The sequence below is a fragment of the Larus michahellis genome, chromosome 1 (genome assembly GCF_964199755.1).
Source record: "Larus michahellis chromosome 1, bLarMic1.1, whole genome shotgun sequence".
Classification (NCBI taxonomy): Eukaryota; Metazoa; Chordata; class Aves; order Charadriiformes; family Laridae; genus Larus; species Larus michahellis.
In genome coordinates, this window is record NC_133896.1 from 176540602 (window position 1) to 176558758 (window position 18157).

An 18157-nucleotide genomic window follows, 5' to 3' on the forward strand; every position below is an offset into this window, starting at 1 on the left:
CACACTTACCAGGGATTTTGAATCCTCAGGCTCTGGCAGACTCACATTTTCTGCAGGAGATGCAAGTGAAAGAGAATCAGGAGGAGAGGAATACTCTGGTTTAAGAATACTGCTTCCAGCATCTTGGTCTTGGGATTTTACAGGTAATGCCAAACTAGGAGGAGGTGTTGACTGAACACCTTCTTTTTCCTCCTCCTCACCTCTGCTTCTGAATGCACCAGCGGAGAGAGGGTGTGCAGAGTCTGGTTGTGAAAACGAACTGCTAGTGAACAAAGTTTGAGTTCTTTTAGCTTTTTCTACTTCTCCGTTGTATCTCTGGGTATCATCCATCTAGGACAAAAATGACAGTTTGGTAAATGTGTGCTTTTAAAAAAGAAAAAACAACCCTAATCTTTCAGCAGTCTAAATCTTTAACAAAAAAAACCCCTCTCCCTTTCATGTAAATTCTGATTACTGTACCCATTACTAATTACCGACTTTAAAGAAGAGCAACATATTTTTTTCTCTTGAAGTGCTTGCAGAATAAATAGTCCAGACTTTTTAAGATAAGTTTTTTTAAAATCATCTGCTTAGAATGATTTGCATTCTTGCCATTTTTAAAATTGAGACAAATAAGGACTTCGGAGAAAGCTATGAAAATGAATATAGTAATTGGGAGGGATCAATTTCTTTGTTTCAGTGCTTTACTGAGCAAACAAGTTTTAGGCTAGCATAAAATTTCAATTTCAACAAACTCAGCAGAGCAGAGGAAACTTGTATCACCTGACAAATTTGTCTTTAACGCTTAATTATGTTAACTTAGCTTCAGACAATTACATCCGATGAAGGCAGGTTTGTTGATAAGGAACACGAAGGAGACTTACTACAAGTAATAAAAAGATTATTCTACCAAATGTATTTATCCGTCTTATTGCTAGGAGTGCCTTTAAGTACAGAAACACGAGTAAACATCTAAAGCCACGACATAATTGCCTGCTCTATTAACACAGCCTTCATCAAACAGTGGACGATTTTTTTTAAAAGACAACAAATGTTAAAACTCTACTGCTCCCCCAGCTATCCAAGACCCCAGCATTTACAAACTTTGGGAATGAAGCGGAATTTTACCGTGAACGACCGTGGAAGTGACGAGATTCCTCTTGAGTGGACACCAAAAGGTCTTGGTGTAACCACAGATGTTAACCTAGAGGTATCAGTTTTCTGGTAACTTCTCGGGAGAGAAGCTGAAACCTGAGCTGACCCAGTTTGAGCATTCACCGAGTAGCGAGTAGACAAAAGAGCAGAGCTCTCCTCCTCTGCCAGGCTCTTTGGCGGAGCGGGAGCTTCACGAGCGGCTGAGCTCTCCGGTGGGCTCTCCTTGCGCGGCTCTGTGGCGTACGCGCTTTTGCTGTCCTTAGTGCTGTAGGAGGTATCTTCTTCCAGAAGGTAATCTTTTGCTGCTGACCGTGTGGAAGGTGCTTTTTCTTCACTAAACACATCGTCATTCAGTGAATACGTCCATCTGCGTTCGTGCTTTCGCTGCCCGTAGGAGTCTTGATCTCTGTCCTCCCTATGGGGACACAGCGCGTTACAATACCAGACAAAGTGACCTGACAAACAGCCGGGCACTAAGTCTTTTGACTAATGTTTGAGGCAGAGCATAAACTGAGAAACGCATTCACAATAAATTAAAGTGAATGGCATAATTTAAAAATTCTAGTATTTTAATATTTTTTTAAAAATCTACCTTCTTCCCCCTCCTCCCCATTTCAACACTGCTCTAACACTCAGGCATGCTACTGGCACATTATCAGGTGGCCACCATGACAGAAATCTCTTTGCCAAGAAAACGGTATAGCTGTTCAAGTTACATATCCTCAGAAATTCACATTTTTTTTGAGGAAAGAATGGGAAGAAGGTATTCCCACTAACTCTGCCTGAACTGTATAGCTCTGCTGATGTCTCTGCTCTATGGAAATGCTATACTGAACTTTAGATGATAACAAAATAAGATGGTGTCCTGAAGTTCAGATTGGGTTTTTTTTTTTTCTGCTATTCATTCCTCTGTCATAAAGGAACAACCACCACAGAGATAATCTTTACCAAATCATTTTTAAGATTCTGACAATACTAGACATTCAATACAATTAGCATCCGTAATTTATTCAAGAGACTATTCTTTGTCCTCACAAATAAGTAAAAAAATACATAAACTCAAAACATTCTGTTTCAAGACTTATTTAAATTTCTTTTATGAATACATGCCATGTCCCTATTCCCTTCATCTCAGTCATACATGCATTTAAAAAAAAAAAAAAAAAAAAAAAAGAAAAGAAAGAAAAAGAGACTGTCACCAGTAGAAATGGTACTGTGCTACTCAGTTTACACTTTTTACTCTTCCGAGAGAATCTTTTTCGGTAAATACGCAGAGGAACAATTGGGGATAGAGGGTAACCAAGGAAAAGTTTACAGCTCTGTGATACACATTAAAATTCTGGCTGTATTTATCCGTGGTGGCTAAAAGAATAGCAAATGCAGCGGTAGAGGAAAAAGAAATAGTTAGGTTGATCCAAGAACAAAAAAGGTAGTTATCCAGTTCAACACTATTGTTTTAACTGCTTTAAAGTGGATGCAAATACTGACTTCTCAATACATTTATTATGGATAGCGGAGTAAAACATCATTTATAGAGCAAAACTGTTTAACATTCTGTGAAAACAATGCATTAGCAGACCATATTCCACCCTTCAATTGCCTAGATTTCTACACTATAATTTGCAACCAAAATTGTTGAGATCTCTGTAGAATCAATTGCAACTTGCCAGTAAAAGCTGCTCAAGAATTCAAGGGAATAAAAATGCTCAGATTTAAGTTCTTCAACTTAATACTCCCATTAGGGTTATTACCTCTCCTGCTCCATTTCTTTCAGTGACTTGGTTGTCCTTTCAGACACCTCAGAGGCTCTCCTTTCCATTTCTTCTCTCTCTTCCTTTTTCTTTTGCAATTCAGAAGTGAAGCTCTTTCTACGATTCTTCCATTTTGCTAGATCCTGTAAAAATAACATGAACGTACACAATTAGATTTTCTCAAGACCTCGTAAATCTATAGAGGCATCCCATCCCATGCTAACTACTGCCCTGATTTTATTCACGTGTCTGCATTGCGGCCACATTTTCATGCACCTTCCCCCTAAATGACAAAGGGTTCTCATATTTCAGTTATGGTTACAGGCTCACTGCCTGTTAAAGTTAACAATTGTAATTACTGGACTACAAGTGGAAAAAAATACCTGTTTTGCCCCTCTCCCCCCCCTTACCTTTTCAATTTTATTCTAGAATACACCCAATGACGCATAGTTGAAAACTAATGCAAATGTCATCCATATTTCTTTGTTGCGGACTTTGGTGTTTGGGATTTTATTATTTTTTTTCCAAATCGCTACTATGTTAGACTGATACATTAGCTTGAGAATAAACATGCGTTAAATTCTAAATTGAAAACATATACTTCTATATTTTCTTCAGTTCTGTAAAACCACAATGTGAACTGGCAATATTCTCCATGAAATACCAGAGCTGATTTAAGATAAATACTGAAGATTAGAACTGAGACGGCCGAGATGCATTAAACAAACAACTATGAACTTCTTGCTTGGAGCTCTGTTCTTAATTTCAGCTTCCTGTTGGTAATCATTGTCAAGCAGAGTTTTTAATAAAAAAGAAAAGGTCTTCAGACACCCTTATGATGCTGTGCAAAGCTACCACATCAGTTTACAAGCTGGATGAGGGGATTGGAGCCTCAAGAATTTGACCAAGAAAATAATATTTCCCTCCCTTCTCCCAAAGGATCAAATACTCAGACATTCTCAAAAAAAAAAAAAAGTATTCACAAATTTCAGATAACACATGAAACTACGCCCTAACTTTTCTTTATATCCACAGAAATCAAGCCCGAAGGCTTTATTACAATATATACAATATATTACAATACATACAAGCCTTATCCTGAAGCATTAATCAGATACTTATGGTGATATTTAAAATAATTTCAGTTCTGCATTAAACAGACATCCCCAAAGCCACTAGTAGTTGCATGAGATGGATCATTTTAGAAGTCAGCCCCATAAATGGCTGCACACATGCCAAAGCCCGGTTTTGAGGGACACTGAAGGCAGGCGGCACTGAGCCCTTCAGCAGGACACACGAGGAGGGGTGAAAAAGGAGTGCTTACTTCTTGCCACTTCAGATCTTGTTCTTGTAACTGTTCTTTTATCTTTTGTAGCTCTTCGTAACGGATTTTGCGCAATGACTGCAGCTCCTCTGCGCTGACATCGTTCAAAGATTTACTCCTAGAAAGAAAAAGAGTACTCGGCTTTATCACATCTTAGCCATCGTTTACGCGTGTGAAGCCTTCGCACGCGAAAGAGATTTATATTAGTACAACTGAGTGCTCTTGAATGTTATTTTGAATAGAGCAGGAAACACACGGGCAGCTGAACGAGCAAGGCTGGGACATGCTCTAGTGCCGGCGCTCAAGTCAGTAGTTGCACATTGGAGCAAGTAAAAATGAGGTTAAGGGAACAAGCAGCTCTGTAGCAGCTCCACGCTGATCATTCACGTTGAGGTCCTCGTACCTGACTGCTACTTCTTTTACTCTCTTCACTGACCTTGTTCCTTTCTTTGACCTAAAAGGTGTCCCTCCTCCTCGAGTCTAAATTCCCATCCTTCCGCTTCTTCTCTCCAGTAACAGCCCCAGAATCACCTCCCATTCTTTCCTTCCTTAGGCTAATCATAAAATCAAGTCAGTTATGGATGCCCATTTCTAAATAATAGAAGTCGTGCATGTCACAAGGCCCGACTAGCCCACGATACTCCTTCCAAAGCCTCTCTGATGCTTTGCATCCAAGTCAGGATGGCTAACAGAGCCATCTTCTCACTAATTTCGTCAACAGGGTTACAGGTTTCTCCCCTGAACTCCTACTCGTTAGTTCCCTTTAATCTAAATTCCTCAAAGCTCACCTTTCATGCTTCTCCCCCCTGCCCCCGCCATGCTATTTTCTCCTTTATTCTTTCACACTGCAGTGATAAACATAGCAGGACTTTTAATTTAGGTATAGGACAAGACTCCTGCTCAGAGTTGACCGCAAGCCTCTGCAATACCAAGCAAAACACAGGTGTTTCATCATAAGGTTCAAAGCTGTAATATAAAAGAATTCTGGGGTTTATTTTTATTTGTTCAAAAATACTTTTTCTTGCGTTTATCCAAACAAAATCTAAATGACGGAGGGGCGTAACCAAGTTCTAACAGGGCTTGAAAGTGGGACACTCTGATATGACGGAAAATCAGGTTGAAACCAAAACTGACTCAGCACGGGGCCTTGCCCTAATCTGTCACATACCAAGAAAGCTCTGAACTAACAAACCAGACTCTCTCACTTCCTCCCAAGAGGCCCAACTCGCTTTCGTTAGTAACATAAGACTTTGGCCTCTAGAAATACAGGCTAGGGCCTTAACTCATTCTACCTGTTTGCTTGTCTCTTTTCTGAATGGGAAGAACACCCAATTTAGCAAACTCTCCTGGTCACTATTGCAGAAACTCTTTTCTTGTACAGTTCTTTTCTTAATTTTTTAATGGTTAAGTTATATCACATGTAGAAAAGGTTTTGGGTAACCAAACCGTATGTAAGTATCAAACTTGTTCCAGATGAGTTCAAGAAAACTTCCATGACTAGGGTTTCCTTTTCTTTCTCTCTAGTTTCTGTATCTGCCTGCAACAAAATCATAGAATCATAGAATCTTCATGGTTGGAAATGACCTTTGAGATCATCGAGTCCAACCAAACAACCTACAATCCCTGCCACTAGAGCATGCCCTGAAGTGCCACATCTAGACGTTTCTTAAACACCTCTAGGGATGGTGACTCAGCCACCTCCCTGGGCAGGCTGTTCCAGTGCCTGACCACTCTTCCAGTAAAGTAATTCCTCCTAACATCTAATCTAAACCTCCCCTGCCACAACTTCAGACCATTTCCTCTGGTCCTGTCATTACTCGCCTGGGAGAAGAGGCCAACACCCACCTCTCTCCAACCTCCTTTCAGGTAGGTGTAGAGGGCAATGAGGTCACCCCTCAGCCTCCTCTTCTCCAAGCTAAACATGCCCAGCTCCCTCAGCCTCTCCTCGTATGACCTGGTCTCCAGACCCCTCACCAGCCTGGTAGCTCTCCTCTGGACACGCTCCAGCACCTCAATGTCCCTCTTGTACAGAGGGGCCCAGAACTGAACACAGCACTCGAGGTGAGGCCTCACCAGTGCCGAGTACAGAGGCACGATCACTTCCCTGCTCCTGCTGGCCACGCTATTCCTCATACAGGCCAGAATGCTGTTGGCCTTCTTGGCCACCTGGGCACACTGCTGGCTCATGTTAAGCTGGCCGCCCACCAGCACCCCCAGGTCCTTTTCTGCTGGGCAGCTTTCCAGCCACTCTTCCCCAAGCCTGTAGCGCTGCTTGGGGTTCTTGTGACCGAAATGCAGGACCCGGCACTTGGCCTTATTAAACCTCATAACAGTTGCCCTTGGCCCATCGATCCAGCCTGTCCAGGTCCCTCTGTAGAGCCTTCCTACCCTCAAGCAGATCAACACTCCCACCTAGTTTGGTGTCATCTGGAAACTTACTGATGGTGCACTCAATCCCCTCATCCAGATCATTGATAAAGACATTAAACAAAACTGGCCCCAAAACTGAGCCCTGAGGGACACCACTGGTGACCGGCCACCAAGAGGATTTCACCCCATTAATCACAAGTCTCTGGGCATGGCCATCCAGCCAGTTTTTAACCCAGAGAAGAGTACACTTGTCTATGCCATGATTCACCAGCTTCTCCAGGAGAATGCTGTGGGGGACGGTGTCAAAGGCCTTACCAAAGTCCAGACAGACAACGTCCACAGCCTTCCCCGTGTCCAGAAGGCGGGTCACATGGTCAGAGATCAGGTTGGTTAAGCAGGACCTCCCGTTCTTAAACCTATGCTGGCTGGCCCTGATCCCTTGTCTCATCTCACTCAAGATGATCCTCTCCATGATCTTTCCTGGTACCGAGGTCAGGCTGACAGGCCTGTAGTTCCCCGGATCCTCCTTCCGACCCTTCTTGTAGATGGGCGTCACATTAGCCACCCTCCAGTCATCTGGTACCTCCCCTGTTGACCAAGACTGTTGATAAATGATGGAGACAGGCTTGGTGAGCTCTCCTGCCAGCTCCCCGAGTACTCTTGGGTGAAACCCATCCGGCCCCATAGACTTATGTACGTCTAAGTGCAGAAGCAGATCATTGACTACTTCCTCCTGGATTATGGGTGGGTTGTTCTGCTCTCCATCCTTATCTTCCAGCTCAGGAGGCTGAACACTCTGGGGATAGCTGGTCTGACTATTGAAGACAGAGGCAAAGAAGGCATTAAGTATCTCAGCCTTCTCCTCGTCATTGGTTGCAACTTTCCCCCCAGCATCCAGTAAGGGATGGAGATTCTCCCTGGCTCTCTTTTTGTTGATGTGTTTATAAAAGCTTTTTTTTGTTGTCCTTAATGTTAGTGGCCACGTTGAGCTCCAGCTGGGCTTTTGCCTTCCTAATTTTCTCTCTGTATAACCTAACAGGATCTCTCTACTCCTCTTGAGTTGCCTGTCCCTTCTTCCAAAGGTGGTAAACCCTCCTTTTATTCCTAAGTCCCATGTGAAGTTCCTTATTCATCCAGACTGGCCATTTTCCCCACCCTTTAGACTTGCGATACTTGGGGACAGCCTGCTCCCGGGCCTTTAAGATTTCCTTCTTGAAGAGCATCCAGCCTTCCTGGACCCCTTTGCCCTTCAGGACTATCTCCCAAGGGACTCTCTCAACCAGCGTCCTGAACAAGCCAAAGTCCGCCCTCCGGAAGTCCAAGGTGGAGGTTTTGCTAACCCCGCTCCTTACATCACTACGAATTGAAAACTTGACCATCTCATGATCACTAAACCCAAGACGACCTCCGACCACCACATCTCCCACTAGTCCTTCTCTATTTGTGAACAGTAGGTCTAGCGAGGCACCTCCCCTGGTAGGCTCCCCTACCAGTTGCGTCAGGAAGTTATCTTCCATGCACTCGAGGAACCTCCTAGCCTGACTGCTCTCTGCTGTGTTATATTTCCAGCAGATACCCAGCAGGTTGAAGTCCCCACCCAGAACAAGGGCTGGCAATTGCAAGACTTCAGCCAGCCACTTATAGACTACTTCATCTGTCTCCTCATCCTGGTTGGGTGGTCTGTAGCATACTCCCAGAACAACATCTCCCTTATTTCCCTTCCCCTTCAACTTTACCCATAAACACTAGACTTTATCATCACTGGAATCTAGCTCTATACAAGCAAAACATTCCCTAATGTACAGAGTGACACCCCCGCCTCTCCTTCCTTGTCTATCCCTTCTGAAGAGCTTATAGCCATTCATCGCAGCATTCCGGTCATGACAGTCATCCCACCACGTTTCCGTAATGGCAACTACATCATAGCTGTCCTGCTGCACAATGGCTTCCAGCTCATCCCGTTTGTTGCCCATGCTTCATGCATTCGTGTAGATGCACTTGAGCTGGGCTACCGATTTCACCCCCATCCTTGGCCCTTTATCCCTGGGCTCATTACTAGTGGGCCTGGTTTTATCCCCTTCCCCCTTCAATTCTAGTTTAAAGCCCTGTCCATGAGCCTTGCTAACTCTTGACCTAGTACCCTTTTCCCCTTTCGGGATAGGGTTTTCCCATTCTTAGCGAGCAGGCCCGGTGTCCTGCAGATCAAACTATGATCACAGAATCCAAAGCCCTGCTCATAGCACCAGTTTCGGAGCCAGGTGTTGATCCGTCCGATTTTCTTGTTCACCCATTCGTCAGTCCCCAAAACTAGAGGGACAGAGGAGAACACAATTTGTGCTCCCGAACCCTTGACAAGCCGTCCCAAGGCCCTGAAATCTTTCTTCATTGCCCTCAGACTTCTGCTCTCCAGCTCCTCACTGTCTGCCTGTAAGATCAAAGGACGGTAATAGTCTGAGGGCCGTATCAGGCCAGGGAGCTTCCTGGTTATATCCTTAACACGGGCCCCAGGGAGGCAGCCGACCTCCCTGTGGGAAGGGTCTGACCTGCACATGGGACCCTCAGTTCCCCTCAGAATGGAACACCCTGTGACTATTGCCCTCCTCCTGCTCGTCACAGAAGCAGTCTTAATGCGTGGAGCTGGCTGCTTTGGCGACTCCCTGGATGGGGCTTTATCAGCATCCTTAGTTCCCTCATCATCTATCTCCACAAGCCCTTATCTGTTCTGTACGGGCACCTGGGGGGGCATGGCGGGTCTGGAGGGGGCTCTCCTGCTGCCCCGATCAGGTACCTGCTTCCATTCCCCCCCGTCCTCTCCTAGTTCCCCTCCTTCTGCCTGGTGACAAGAGGGCAGGGGATCCTCTTCCTCTCGTGGAGCCTCCTCCTGCTGCTTTTTCCCTAAGGATGGCAGGGTGTGGCTCCACCGATCAATCTCCCTTTCACACTCCAGAATGGTCCTCAGGAAATGGAAAATCTAGACCCAAATACAGTATACTCCAAGTATGGGTATATTCATACCAAGGAACAGGGTGTTAGTTTCCATTCTAGTCTTAAATTCAAAATCTAACTAGTGACTTGAGCCTTCGCAGTCTCCCTCCACTAATACCTAACTTTTTCTGAAACATTTCTTGCTTCTTCTGGAAGTGCTTAGTCATTTACCAGGTTTTGCCTCAGGGTAAAAATGAGTAAGTAAATAAATGTACATTTAAAAAAAAAAAGAACACTGTGCATAACCAAATACTTAACATGCCATCAAACAGTAAGTGAAAAAATATTTATCTTTGAATCACAATACATCGTAAACAATGCCTAAGTTCACATGGCACTAACCAATAATTTTACCACTGAGGATTCAATAACCTGTAGTATATAAAATAACCACAGAACATTCATCAATCCCGTGACAAATACCATGTCGTTAATTATTTTCAGATTCTAGCTGTACAGCCTTCGAAATAAAATATTTACTAATCTTCTTTTACATTTCTGAATGTTTTAAAGCCTAATTTAAATACAGAACACCAAGTACTTCACTTCAGCAGGAATAAAATATTAGAGCTGATCTTCAAAGCGCCTGATAACCATAACTCAGATACCCTAGGCACCAGAGAGAACTTTTGCCAGACGCATAGCTTTTAGTCTCTTACATTCGTTACGTGAATTGCCCAAGCACAGAACAACAAAGCAGCATGCACAAGTTGCTTTCAGCACACGAGTTTTTAGCTACTGTGCATGCACGAAAATTTAAACAAGAGGCAAAAACAGCGTTATGATCTTTCAGGCTTTTATAAAACTTACCCTTGCTCATCAGAAAGCTTTTGAAACAGTCTGAGAAATCAGAAACCAAAAAAAAGAAAAGATTCAGTGTCTTGATATTCACAACAACATTAATAACACCAGTACGCCAACACTCGCACTAAGTGACGGGGAAACGGAAAGCTTGAGGACCAGCCAGCAGGGAATAGCACATCGGAGATCTGAGACTAGTCGGAAAACACATCAGGACTTGCATGATGTGTAAGTCGGGCAGAAAACCGACAGAACAAGGCTGCCTGCAAGTTTCCAATGCTTCCGATTTAGCAGTACTGCACAAATACAGCCTTGTATTAATTCTGCACCACTTACTCCAGCGCTGCTGAACAGCACGAAGCTCAGAAGATACTCATTTCAAGAAATGAAAATGAATGAATGCAACTCAAGTCCGAACAAGAAGCCTGGCTTACAGAGGCTCTTTTCTTGTTACTTCAACCATCTCTGATACTAAAAGAAAGTAATACTTGGAGTGGATAAGAATAAAAGGCCACACATAGAAGTTTAGCACATTAAATGGAGAACCAAATTCATGCAGTGTGATTCCAGAGGATTTTTAGTATTCTTGAATATGAGTATTTTATTCTATTGAATGAATCCTTAAAATGTGAAATATTTTCGAGCACTTCAGAAATTTCCCTCAGTGAAGCTCGCACTCTGTTAACAGTATTAAGCTTAAAAATTAAATGCAGCAACATCAAAATACCAACTGGAACATGGAAGTGTCTTAGTCACAAAGTAATGATGCACAGCTGGGAGAACTGAAACTTGCAATGCCGTATTTTCAGAGCTAAGGAAACATTCGAAACCCCACTCTCCCCCAGTAAGTACAAAATCCAAAAGGAGAGCTAGGAAGTAGTTAAAAACAGTATTCAGTCAGAGAAGAGAAATTTTGAGTATACCAGGAGAGGATTAGGGGAAAGTATTAATCAGGACTGTATGAAAGCAGGGGGGAAATACTGGCAGAATAAAATACGTCACAGTGGAATTTAATATTACATGGACACACACCTTGCATGCACCGTGACTTTGGGCGGGCAAAACACTACTATAACATTTTTTTTTTCACCTCACCTAATCATCTCAAAGCTATGGCAGGACAGTTTATAAGCATTTTCAAACGTAGGTGCAAGCAAGAGTAATCAGAATGCCTGTTTCCAGAATTTGTCATTAAAGCATTCATGTGTTGCAGAAATGTTTTTACAAATTATATTGGGGGAAAAAAAAGAAAATATTTCTAGCCTCCATAGTCTTTTGAGTAAACACTATTCCTGTTCAACCATGGAAGGAAACTTATGCAGAACTTGGAGACTGAAGGAATGAGAACACGTTTTCTCTAAAATAGCAGCCTAAAACTAGAAAACATTGTAATTTTTTTGTTGAAAATATGGTATTGCAGTCATGAGCTTTTATTCAAAGCAATAAAAAGCTTGTCCAGGACGCCACGAACAAAGAGCAGCTTGGCACTCTACGAATGGTTCAGCACAAGTAGATGCTTTTCTGAATGGAAAGGGTTCAACTGCACTCAAGCGCAATCCGTGCGGGACACAACCTGACCTCTCCACCATCTGCCGTTTCTTGTGTCTAACTTGGCTGGCCTCCCTGATCGCTTCCCACTTCTTCCAGTCTTCTTCACTGCAGGGACCTGGGATGAAATTTACTGGCTGGACGTTGCTTCCCACCTTCCAAGATTCAATCTTGCGCGTCAGCATATCGTCCTTCTTATGGCGGGAAGACGGTGACAGCACTCTGCCATTGCTCTTTCTTTCCTCCGTTGTCGTGTTTTTTTCAAGTAAACATAGAAATTTGGACCGGATCTCCTCTGGAAGACTCCACGGATCAGGAAAAAGTGCTGGGTGATACGTGTCTGGAGCGCCTGATAAAGGCACCTCTTTTTTCTGAGAGATGATTTTACGGAAAATCATGTCATCCTTTTCCAAATCTGGAATCACAGGTTGGCCTTCTCTGGGTTGCAGAATTATCTCACCTTCTAGGGGAGGTTCCTCCTCAGATAATTTTTTTAAATACCGGGGGTCCTGAAGAACAACTTGATTCACATGGAAAGCCCCAGTTTTCCGAACAAAAAAATCGTCGTTTTCTAAATCTGGATACAGATATCCATTTTCTGCCTCTCCTTGCTTGCATCCTGGTTCAAAGGAAATATTCCTTCTACATTTTATGAGCCTAGGGCCAGAAGTAGGATCAATTTTGGTCTTCGTTTCAGAAGACAAGTAGTCAGAGTATTTTTGCAGGGCCTGAAGTAACGAAAACTGACTGAAGCATATAAAACAAAAGGAGGGAAGTAAAAACATCATTAACTAGCAAGAGACAAGCAGATCACAACGTACTGCGATACGCATTTGGTTTAGATTTGCAGTATCCCTAGCAGTACAACTACACCGCTTGGCATTCACCACCACTAACCGTAGCACGGCACACGTCAACCAATATAAAGGTATCACGGCATACTAACCTCCTCAGAAACAGCACGCTTACATGCTCACACATAAAGCCAGTAACCCTATGCAGCACGTTATGCTTTTGCACTTACATGTTTCAGAAGACCAGCAACTTACGTCTACATCTTAAAAAAAAAAAAAAAAACAAAAACCAAACACCAAAACAAAACAAAAAAAACCCCAACAACAAAATAGTAATAACAAAAAAAAAAAAAGCGCGACATCACAAGACGTGGTTTAATTTCATTTAGCTGTTGCATATCCAGCCATTTCTTTTTGATGCAGCAAGAGTACAGCTCATGCAGCAGTATCAACCTGGGCTGATCAGAAGCCTCCAAGATTTTTCCTTCTGCAATCTGTGACAATGAGCTTCCCACAAATTCAGCAGTTGGTTTGTAGCTCTGATCCCTTCTGTAACTGCTGTTCCAGTCAAAACTTGGTCTTGCTTGATTAGCAACAATGGCAGAGCTTTGTTTGTAAGCAAATTCCTCCTCATCGGAATCTGATTTCTTTCTACTGTGCGGCAGCACAAAGAGTGAGCAGAGGGAAAGAAAAAAAGAAAAATACGAAGTATACTAATTGAGTAAAATGCACAGTGGCAACAGTGCAACAGTGTTATGGAAATAATATTTCAATTATTTTCTCAAAAAAAAAAAGAGAGAAAACATAGTCTGCTGCTATACTGTCAATAAAAATGAAAAACAAAAATAAAGTCATACAACTACACTTCATTTGTAAGTTTTGCACACAGGAGAGAAGCAGGGGCATGCATGAAAACGCACCTGAACCCTTGAATCTCTTTATACCAAGGTTTGAAAGAGGATTTCCTGATTTTTTTCCATAGCAATTCTTCTTCTGGAGTCCAAAACTTAGGAAGAAATTTGTCAAAAGCAACCACTGTATTTGCCGCTGAAGAACTTAGCTTGCGAAAATAGAGATCATCTTTTTCAATATTTGGGATGCCTATTTCTTCTTCCTCGTCCTCATCAAAATACCCAGATAATTCTGAAGGAATGTTAACTCTTGGTTTGTTTTCCTCTTTAGCATCCAACTCCCTCTGCCTCCTCTGGTTACTGTTCAAAATACCCAATCAGTTAAGATATTTTAGGAGCAACTTGACAGAAAGAATGCAAAAAGACATGCTTTTTGGCTCAGGAGTTCAACCTCGTGAATGAAGCAAATTAGTTCTCAATTCCATCACTGCAGCACCAGAAATAACATTATATATTTAAAAAAAAAAAAAAAAGTTAAATGGTTATATCAGCAACCTATTGCCTCTGACAGAAATACAAAGTTTGACAGAAAAGGCATAACAATTTATCAGCTGTGTTAAAATGCCGATTAGAAGACTAAACTTTATGGAGTTATTTATGGACTGCAATTTAGGTAATACAATAGTTACTGGATCTCGGATTAGTATCTCTGACCTCAGTGGTTCAAGCATGGCAGCTAGTGGACCAGCTGGATAACTTTCTTGCGAGCAAGATTTAGGAGGGTCATTGCGCAACATGAAATGATGTCCAGGTGCAGCAGAGCTTACAGGGCTCTTTTTGACTAGAAATCTACGTTTTGCTAAGTCATCCATGACCACGTCGGGGAGCCTTCTTTCATCTTCTGAATCAGAGCCACTGTCATACTCATAGATCATCTGGAGGGATGCTGGATTTGTGAGCCCACACTCTGCTCTGCTATTTTGGCAGGAAGCTACGGGATTCTTTTCACGTCCACTGAGGTTGACCAAAACAGGAACAGAATGAAGACAGTGAAGTCACGGAGGCAATGATGAAACCCAAGAACTGCCTGCTAATCTCATCTGTACACACCAAGAAGCTGGACAGCCAAAATTCATCACCATATTTTGGAAGACTTTAATGAGAAACTAAAACCGTAGGTCTAGCTCCCGTGAACGTGCATTTAAGATCATTTAAATCCCCTTTGTCTGGAGTCTGATCAGCCTCAAAACATTACTCAAACACCAGAAAACTAGTTATGTAGACCTAAGTAAAAAAAATAAAGGCAAAACATAAAACCAACCACACAACCACACCAAAACATCCCTCCCGTTAAAATATGGAAACCCAAATACTTTACTTTGTATTGCAGCAACAGCAGCTTAACTTTAACTAATAAAGAAATAATTTATTTGAAGAAGTCCTAAATCAAAATCTGGCTTACTAAGACCGCACACCAGTACCTTGAAAATGCTCCATCTGACTCAGTGAAGACGGGACTTGCCCAGCTCCTCCTGTTGTCCTCATTCTTCTCTGTCCTCTTCTTCCTTAAGGGTGCCGGCACATATGCCGTCTGCTTGTTTTTGTTGGGTAAGAAACGATTGAAGTCAGCGGTAGGTTTCGGTTCAATCACAGAAATCCTACGGTAAGACCTGTCATCTTTATGGGAGTCATGCATTTTGAAAGGCAGTTCCGGGTCTGTGTCACTGTCACAACCTTAGAAGAAAGGGGAGAAAAAGAAAGGCACAAACATTACCATCTAGACACAAGCTTCTAGCTAGAACTTGCACCAAAGTCATCTACAATCAATTTCTCTCCATATTCAAGATGTTTTGGCTGCAAACGTTCTGAGCTACAGACAGGACAGTACTAGAGGTATTTTTAGAAGTTTGCTGTGAAGTTGCGATAAGGTCTGTGAAGCCAAGTTTGGTTTGCACACCCCTGCTACATTTGTTCCATTCTTTCACTATCACTGCACCCTGCAGGAAACAAAGAGCTAACCTCTAGATTGAAGACATAAAATGGCACAGAAGGTTTTAATTAAAAAACATACTTGCCACTTGAATTTACTAACAAAGCTAAGTTACCAGCAAACAGTATAGCAACGTGCTCATCTCACCAGATTAACACCTAGTAGAAGCTGAGGGTACATCACATATGTAGCATGGCTACATGCTGCTTTGCTCAGATCAGAAATGCACCATGTGGCCTTGGCTCAATGATTTTGTTATTCTCATGGTGCGAAACCCAAAAGTTCGCTATTTTTGTAACTCTGAGTTAGTCTATAAGTTAGCATTGCATTTTAAAACTGTGAGACAAACACAGGTTAGGGTACAGCTGTAGGCATCCAATTTCACAACCTTTGTTCTTGTTACCTTTCTTTCCATGACAAACTATCAAAAATATCAACCACTCTTCAGTTTTTAACCTAGGTGGGAAAAACCCTATTGAATATTGAACATTCACAAATGGAGTGAAGGCATAGAGCTTTGACATATCCACACTAGGAACAAGCCAAGAGCCTTCTGCAACTGTTGAATTTTAGGTGAACCCATCAGGATGTGAATTCTAGCAATTTCCCTTCCTGAACTACGAGAAAATACCCCGCACATACACACACTGTAACACGGCTGTGAGAACAAGAGTCCCAGCAACCCTTCCTATGAAAATTTCTGAGCATTGTTTCCACCAACTGTTAAAGGTCAATATTTGCTTAAGCAAAATGCAACTGCAGAAGTTGCAAAACTAGAGCTGCCTTTCCCGAAGTACTAGGTCCATACATTGTCTTCTCTCACACTCGTAAGACATATGTCAACAAAAGATTTAAAAGAGGAAAAAACATACCTTCACTGCCACCTTTCAAGGTTATATCTGACGAAAAGCTTGTGGAGGATCTTGAACCAAGAGAGTCCAAGCTATCGAAGGAATCGTCTCTTTTATGGGTAGCTGAAGATGAAAAGGGCTCTCCCCGGTCAACGTACCAAATATCACCGTACCCACTATCCCTGCCACTTCTGTTCAGGTAACTGGACTCTTCCAGCGCCTATGAAAGTAAGTTTTGAAAGGTCTTTTGCAATAATCAAAGGTGCAAGTGCTAGTCGCAGGTTTTCGCTCAAAAATTTTTAAAATGCATTTTGAGTGCACAAATGGACTTTAGCAAAGACTACTGCAAACCCCTAAAAACGACACAGACAAAAGCTTGGATAGGAGATTGGATATGAGGAAAAAAATTTTTACACTGAAAGGGTTGTTAAGCATTGGAATAGGCTGCCCAGGGAAGGGGTTGAGGCACCACCCCTTCAGGTATTTAAAAGACAGGTAGACGTAGTGCTTAGAGATGTGGTTTAGCGATGGTTTTTGTCGGAGTTAGGTTGATGGTTAGACTGGATGATCTGAAAGGTCCCTTCCAACCATTCTATGATTCTATGATTCAACACAAGGTCTTAAATTTCTCTTATTTTAGCCAAAGGGAATCAAGACAAGGCTTTTCACAACGTACCGCATCAATAAAAGTGGGTGGATTCCAAATCATATATGGGTAGCAGAAGAATCAGTGTAAGCTAAAAATCATTCCTTTCACGTGGACTTTGATAGCAAGCAAAACAAACAAAACAAATGACTATATTCTCCAAACTAAGAATAAAATTTAACCCCCAAGAGATTGTATGGAGTTGATGCGGCAATGTATAGCAAACTTTAAAATTCAGGCTATTTGTTTACTATTCTTTTTTGATTCCTTACCTTAGTCAACGCTTGTCCTAATAACTTCTCAAATGCTTTAAGATTGAGGTATGGACCATTATAATGAGGGTTACTTTGAGCTTTTCTCCCAAGCCAGTATAATGTAATCAAAACCTAAAAACAAAGCAAAACAAAACAAACCCCGCAAATACAAACTTAATTACTTTCTGCTCATACCATGTACCAGTATAAAAGAATCTCAGCATGCTGTTAGACATCTTTTCCACAATGAATTGTAAAGTCTCGTTTACAGTATGATCTCCATCAAAACCAATTAAAGAGCATTACGATGCAGCTTATGTATCTCAAGTAAGCAGATATAAGTACTGTTTCTAATTATTACACTTATTTGGGGAAGTAAGCTGCATAGAGATCATTACAAGATGGCACTAATTTGCGTCAGATAAATGAACAGCTGAAGAATAAGGTAAACATGATAGTGCCATAAACAGAAGTGTTTTAGAAATACTTAATGAGAATTAGTGTGAAATAATTTCAGAAAGCATTCAAGTAAGTGTGCCTTACATTTTTCACTCTTCTGTTAGTCTCCTCCGGTCTGAAGCAGGGCAGGGAGGGAGAAAAACAAAACAAAAACAAAACAGTTTTAAAATATCTGATTTAAAATTTAATCATTATTCAAGACTTAAAAGGTTTCAAGCCCAATTAGAGGCCAGTATAAAATACGCAGCTATGACTGCTCCAAAAGAAATAAAAAGCGATTCTCTTTGAATTCATAGGCCTAACTCCATACTATTTCAGTCGTTACACATAAAGCGAGAAACCAGCTGATCTGTTACAGTTTCTGATTTAAGAGGTACTCAGAAAGGCTCTAGGCTTTTT

General features: G+C 42.0%; 1 protein-coding gene across 16 annotated transcripts in view; it reads right to left on the minus strand.

Moving 5' to 3' along the window:
• LMO7 (LIM domain 7) overlaps positions 1-18157 on the minus strand; it is a 139322-nt gene that overhangs the window by 32359 nt on the left and 88806 nt on the right. For 4 of the 16 annotated variants that reach the window (XM_074563945.1, XM_074563940.1, XM_074563931.1 and 1 more), the window contains 13 exons: positions 17843-17873; positions 17318-17431; positions 16421-16619; positions 15040-15292; positions 14273-14572; positions 13628-13918; positions 13161-13361; positions 11944-12660; positions 10375-10404; positions 4210-4327; positions 2886-3028; positions 1108-1549; positions 10-330 (listed from right to left, as the gene is read on the minus strand). In XM_074563945.1, the coding sequence (XP_074420046.1) occupies positions 10-330; positions 1108-1549; positions 2886-3028; positions 4210-4327; positions 10375-10404; positions 11944-12660; positions 13161-13361; positions 13628-13918; positions 14273-14572; positions 15040-15254 (2778 nt within the window). In that variant the 5' untranslated portion in view covers positions 15255-15292; positions 16421-16619; positions 17318-17431; positions 17843-17873. The remainder of the gene's footprint in view (positions 1-9; positions 331-1107; positions 1550-2885; positions 3029-4209; positions 4328-10374; positions 10405-11943; positions 12661-13160; positions 13362-13627; positions 13919-14272; positions 14573-15039; positions 15293-16420; positions 16620-17317; positions 17432-17842; positions 17874-18157) is intronic. The other 12 variants (XM_074564043.1, XM_074564035.1, XM_074564026.1 and 9 more) reach the window with 6 other exon arrangements.